Source organism: Drosophila santomea, chromosome X (genome assembly GCF_016746245.2).
Source record: "Drosophila santomea strain STO CAGO 1482 chromosome X, Prin_Dsan_1.1, whole genome shotgun sequence".
Lineage (NCBI taxonomy): Eukaryota > Metazoa > Arthropoda > Insecta > Diptera > Drosophilidae > Drosophila > Drosophila santomea.
In genome coordinates, this window is record NC_053021.2 from 10,697,835 (window position 1) to 10,704,648 (window position 6,814).

Consider the following 6,814-nt stretch of genomic DNA (forward strand, 5'->3'; position numbering starts at 1 on the left):
ATTATTAAATAACCAAAAAAAAAAAATATAGTAGAACAATTAAAGGAAGATGACGATAGTTGTGGTTGCTTTTCGTGTTAAATGCGACAAAAAAATAATCATTATACTATTCAATAAATCGAGTGTGGGAGCACATTTATTATTTAATATTATCAATATTACTGTATAAACCGGTGACTATCACTTGCCAACAAGTGGAGATATATGTATGTATGGATAAGTGTCCGTTCTGTGTAGCTTATTGTGTGTACGGTGTACGGTGAATACGGTGTGCTGTCCGCCTGCTCCACCAGCACCACCAGCACCACCTGCTTCACCTGGTCCACCTGGTCCACCTGGTTTGCCTAGCTCGTGTTCGTCGCGGTCACCGGGTTCACCTGGTCCGCGGCTGCAGGCGCACGCGGAATCCCTCCTCCCGCTTCAGGATGATGTCCGCCTGCAGCTTAAAGTCCGATTCGGTCAGGTCCGAGTAGACACGGTAGTTCCGCAAAATGGTCGACAGAAGGATCTTCAGCTTGAGCATCGCGTACTTGCGCCCTACAAAATATACAACCCATTAATGCCATTTATTACAACATGATTTTCCTCATATCCATGACGCATATATGGTTTTTTTCAGTGTAAAATATGTGACTCACCCACACAGCTGCGTGGTCCCGCAGAGAAGGGCACGAATGCGTAGTAGTGGCGATTGGCCTGCCGCTCCGGCAGGAAGTTGTCCGGATCGAAGACGTTCGGATTGGCGTAGACCTTCGGATTGCGATGGAGCAGGACAGTGGCCACCGTCACCGTGGCGCCCCTGGGAATCACGTAGTTGCCCGAGTTCAACTTGAGGTCCTCCTGCAGCTCGCGGGCGATCAGTGGAACTGGTGGGTACATGCGCAGCGTCTCCATCAGACACCGCTCCAGATACTTCATCTCCAGTGTGTCCTGCAATTGATTGGGGGATTTCGTAATTACAAGTACAACTAAGTCTATGGAATTGCCCACCTGAAACGTGGCCGGTCGCTGTGAGTCGCCGAAAATGGAGTCGAGTTCGGCTAGTACGCGATCCTGGATGTCCTGGTGGATGCCCATCAGCGAGAGGAAGAACGAGGAGCCGGCTGCCGTGGTGTCGTGTCCTTCGAACATAATGGTGTCCACCTGCTCCTTGATTTCCGTGTCCGTTATCAGTGCTCCATTCTGGGCACTTTCGAGCATCAGATCGAGGAAGGCCAGCCGTTTCTTCTCGCCAATGTCATTGTCCTCCACATCCAGGTCATCCTTGAGGCCAGCCGACTGGCCGTAGGACAGTCCCGCCACCGGAGTCGCCTTCTCCTTTTCCTTCTCCTTATCCTTATCCTTCTCCCTCTCTTGGTCCTTCTCCTTGTCCTTGTCATCGCTGCCAGCCATCAGCTCATCACGACCACCACCACCACCAAGCTGTTCGCGTTCCCTCTCCAAGGCGGCTGCCTTCAGCTCGCACTGGGCGAGAGATCCACGGGTGCCCTGCTCGAAGGCGGCCTTCTTGCTGCGGATCACCTTGGTGGTCAGGCCGTGGATGATGTTCAGCAGGCGACCCTGCTCCTTGTAGTAGCGCGTCAGGGTGAACACGAACTCGTTGCGCAGGAAGATGCTGCGGTGGCGGGCGTGCAGGATGTCGCACATCCGCATCACGGCCATCGCGTACTCGAATCCCGACTTGTCCTGCGTTTTCTTCGACACACCCATCGCAGTCTCTGGAATGGGAAACAGTCTGTATTTATACAATTCTATCTAAGCAAATTGAATATTAAAGAAACTAAAGACAATAAGCCAAACAATATGCAATTACATTTGAATCGTACTTTTCCTTTCAGTGTTTCAGTGCAGAGTCTCGGATCTGGATTTGAAGAGCAGATTGCGATCGAGATCGGATGCGAGGAGATCGGATGGGATGGCATGTGGATGTGGATGTGGATGGACCCCCAGCACAAATGGGGGGAAGTGGAATGCACTCGCCTGACCCAAGCGCCAATTGAACTTAACAAACAGACAACAGGCTGCGGAGGTAGCCCCCGGATTCCGGATTCCCCGCCAGCTCACCATCCCGCCTGTCTAATTGTAGATACAATGCATAAATAGATCTATAGATGACAGCATAAACGAGCTTACGGACAAATCCGCTTCGTGTGTACAATGTTTTTGTGCTGTGGGAAAAATGCGAGCCTGGAATTTGGCATTTGTTTCGCTGGCAAAAGGAGTCCTTTATTTATTTATTGATTTTCATATAAATCAGTACGTTGCCAATTGCAGGGAAATGCAATAAACAGTCTATAACTGAATAGAACTAAAGAAAATGTACGGAAAATGTGAGCACAATCTCAAAAACGGCTGGAAATACTCAAGTTTCGAATGGGATAGGTCAGTGAATTTCATCGGCACGCAAATAACTAATACTACATATAGTTATATTTACCATCAATTTATAAATTATAGTGCACTATAAATGAATTGAAGGAAAGAATAAAGGAAAAATCAGGCTTATGCAATGACACATTTGGTTTTTGCCTGGCTACGGATTCCTGTGATTCGAATTGTGGAAACTTGCCCGGTTTTTCATAGGCATTTCGCTTGGCATTTGTTGTTTCGTTGAGGTCTTAATTGCTAATTGCAATTGCCCGTTTGCGTCAGACTCAGACTCAGATTCAGACCCATACCCCATACCCCATGCGAGAGTAATAATCGCCGTGAACAACAACCTCAGTCGTTGCATTCAAATTTTCCTGATTAAATGCTTAATGGCAGTGCGACGTGCGGCTTTAATTGCAGCTGAGTACGAGAATCCCACATTCGTTGCATTTTCATTCGGTTCGCCTAGGTCCCAAATCCCAAACCCAACCCAACCCAACCCAACCCGTTGCATCCAATCCAATCCAATGCAATCCAAGCCAATTGCATTCTGCAATCTTGGCTGCATTTCAATTGTGTTGTGCAGGGCTCGCATTATTATGCAATGGCCTACAAATCAATCCCAAATCGGCCGAGCTCTCCGATCCGCAATGTCATTAACATTGGCCGCCTGCCAAATTGTCTAGGCTCTTCAAGTCGGCGGTTTCACTTTTTTACTATTTTCCAGGCCCAAAACGTGTTTGGCCTTAAGCGAATTGCCGTCTGGGTGGCATTGGCATGCTATGGTATTAAACAAGCCCATTTGGGTGGTCCAAAGTAATGGGGATTACCTAGGATTACCTTAACCTGCATTCAGAATTATGAGGTTGTTTCCAATAGTCATTTTACATACCATTTTTACTCGCATTCCCCATGAACTATCTTCAATTTTAACTAAATTATTATTAGGGGTCTATAAAGCTATAATTTTGTATACCATATATATATATTCATATTCTTTCATATTCCCAAATAACTTTGGCCCACTAAGTTACTCAAAGAGCATTTACTTCACATTTATACGCCATATAAGGAATCTATCTAGTTAGTTAGTTAGTAAGTTAGTTAGTAAGTTAGTTAGTAAGTTAGTTAGTTAGTTGTAGCTTGGATATATCCCCTAATTATGGAATTTTCATAACTAAGCCACATGATCGTTTAGGGGACAAATCCGACCGGTTTGCATCAGTTTGGCCGCTTGCGTTGGCATAATTCGGTTAAATCGGGGGGCCGGGATCTGAAATATATATATACTATATATATATATATATATATATATATACATATAGCTCATTTGCTCCCATTGTGGGGCCACAACAAAAGCGGCAAATTTTTGATTTGTCAGTATATAGGGAAATGGGTCTGCACTCAATTGTGTGTGGCATACAATGTGTCCATAATCTGTCCATATCCACGTAGTGTATGTGCTGTAGTACGTTTCTAGCGGGGATTAGGCGGCTTGGGCGCACGCACAGTGTCCGCACTGAAATGATGATCACCATCATCTGTATGGATTGTATGCTCATGGTATGCTCATGGTATGGTATGCTATGGTATGGTATGGTATCGTATCTCGCATGGCATCGCATGGTGTGGTTTGGCATGGTATGGGTATGGGTATGGGTATTACGGATGAGCGCTGCGATTGCGAGTGCGTGTGGGTTGACTGTACTTTAGTGTAATCACGGTTTAGCCATCCCTATCCCCATATCCGTTTATCGCACCTATCTCTACATCTCTACATCTCTATATCTGTATATATCTACATCTCTATCTGTATATCTGTATATCTTTATATCTGTAGCTCTGCAGATCACTGCTCACTTACCCAATAGAATCTCCACGGTTGCCTCGCTCATGTAATCATGGCAATCAAACGTGCGTCCATCCTCCGCACGCAGTTTCCTCACCACATTCCGCGAGTTCTCGTTGAACAGCTCGATGAAGCTCTTCAAGACGTTCAGATGGAATGTGGGTGCGATCAGTTTGCGGTGCGATCGCCATTTTTGACCTGCAACAATAGATGGAGCAGGAATGTACAACCAATACTGACTACTCTTCAAAAAAATAACTCAAAATATGTTGGTAATAAATCCGTAAATCAAACAGAGAACTCTAAAAGTTTAATAAACAATTGGAATTTTTAAGTGATTCAATACAATATAATATAATTTTTTGAACATTTATGTTTAAGTTCAAAATCATTGCTCTAAGCCAGGCAAAAATTTCTATTATTATTCATAATTTTATAACACATTAGAACGGAAATTCGTTAAGCTTCACTTCAAAAGACTGAGTAATTTTTTTTTCCGTGACTTTTCTGCGACGTTGATTTTATTTATAGCGGCATTGTTGTGCCAACTGTCAGGCTAGCGGATCGCTTAATTAATTTATGATTTCGCAAATTGCATTAGTGGCAAGTGGTACCCCCCCTCCCTAAAATGGGTTCTGTTCCTGCCCCTCACCTGTGCTGATCAGGAGTCCGTCGCCCAGCCAGGGCTTGAAGAACTTGTACTCCGAGGCCTTGTCGATGTAGACATGGCTGCTGAGCAGCAGCTCCACGTCCCGCGGATCGTAGATGAAGACCACCAGCTTGGGCCCGATCCACATCTTGGCTATGTGCTCGAAGGGGGCGCTCTTGCGGATCACTGTTCGGAAAACCGCTGCGGATGGCGGGGATATTTGGTCAGTAAACTTCATTGGGATTCAATTGGATAGTGGATAGTGGATAGTGGACAGTGGATAGTGGTCAGTGGATAGTGCAGAATCACGTATATATTATGGTAAAAGGATTAGTGGTGTCCTACTATATATATGTAATGTATTTCAAGTTCTTTTCAAATCAAGTAAATATTCTTCTTGATAAAGTGACTGTTCAAGTTTACCTTACTTGCAATCAAGTTTCAAATTGATAAAAATTTCGATTTTTGTTTTATTAAGCATTTACGTTTTGTTGAGCAGCAGATGAGAAAAAATTAATTTAAGTAAGTTTGTGCTGGCAGCAGTGTTTATAAAACACATTTTCAAAACTGAGTTTACTTATATTTCCCTTAAGTTCCTTAAGATTTCTCAGTAGCAGCAGGATTATTTCGCCAAATCTCTTTTTTAAAATTCAAATAAAATATTTTTATGCGTTATCCATTTATATCCCGTGTTAACCCCATAATCCATAATCGCAATTTTCACTGGCTGCTTAACCCTTATATCGGATAGAAAGAAGGGTGAAGTAGTGGCAAAGGGACTTAAGCTAGTTGATTTACATGAGGCGGGTCCAATCACATCGAACAGGTGGCCCACGATGGGCAGGCCCCTGGGTCCCGGCAGTCGTCCGGCCAACCTGTACAGGTGGGCCCGTGATAATCGCCAGTAGATGTACCACAGCACCAGGGTGGGCAGCAGCAGCAAGTAGAAGACGCTGCTGGGCGAGCCCAGGGCGGCGTCCTTCTTCAGCACCTCCATTGCTCTCTCTCTCTCTCTCTCTCTCTCTCTTACACTCTCCTCTCTCTCTCGCACACACTCTCCTTCTCTCTCTCGCTCTCTCTCTGTCGGTTTCACCAGGGCACCAGGGCAAAAAAACACCAAAACAAAAAAGAAAACCAATCGATCGTCGCACGCACACTTCGCACACAGTACACACGGATCGATCAGCTATCCATGGGCTGGATTGGATTGGGTATTGCGGATCGGATCGTATAGGATCGAATCAGATCGGATCAGATCGGATCGGATCGGATTGGATCGGTGGACCGGATGTTACTCGCTGCTCGGCCAGCGCACAACTAAACGGTGACAGCCCCTCGCCGAGGTAACCAGCGCGAAATGATCACGAAAATCAACCCACACACACAGGGAATGCGATGCGATGGGATGGGATACTATAGATGGGGATGGTGGTGTGATGGGACCGGACGGGAATCGGATGGCGGAGTTACGGACTCGGAATCGGCTGGATATATGTATATATGTATGTACATATATATAAATCAGAAACGATGGAACCGCACTCGCACTCCTCGCGCCTCTTTTCCAGCGACTAGACAGCGTCGACGGTGCGAACGACTTTTATAGCCAACAATGTGCAGCACAACTGCACTGGGCGAAAAACTTAGCACCTGGCAAGCAAGCAAATGCATTAATAGTTTTTTGTTAACACTCAATGCAGCAATGTTCAACATATGTATGTGCAACAGAAATGCTATAGAAATAGTATTCTAGAAAAGCTGAAATTAACCCATTTCCATATAAGTAACTACCGAAGGGTAGTTAAGGGCAAAAAGGGGGCAAACTTTTCTCACAGTGCTTGCGTAAATAACTGCGGGGTGAATGCGGTGTTCTCCGCAGAATTGGATCATGTGAATCGGAACTCAGGTCTTCGTCTTCTCTAAGCTCTCGGTGAAAGTTCCATTCG

At 45.2% G+C, this 6,814-nt stretch overlaps 1 protein-coding gene across 1 annotated transcript; it reads right to left on the reverse strand.

Moving 5' to 3' along the window:
- Nucleotides 1–104: 104 nt before the first annotated feature.
- On the reverse strand, nt 105–6,318 carry LOC120456557 (cytochrome P450 4g15). The gene is made up of 6 exons (XM_039643437.2): nt 5,667–6,318; nt 4,872–5,069; nt 4,235–4,417; nt 991–1,718; nt 639–930; nt 105–537 (listed from the first exon to the last, which is right to left on the reverse strand). The coding sequence occupies exons 1-6, from the start codon at nt 5,863–5,865 to the stop codon at nt 374–376; spliced, it is 1,764 nt and encodes a 587-aa protein (XP_039499371.1). The 5' UTR covers nt 5,866–6,318; the 3' UTR covers nt 105–373.
- Between the last annotated feature and the right edge of the window lie 496 nt (nt 6,319–6,814).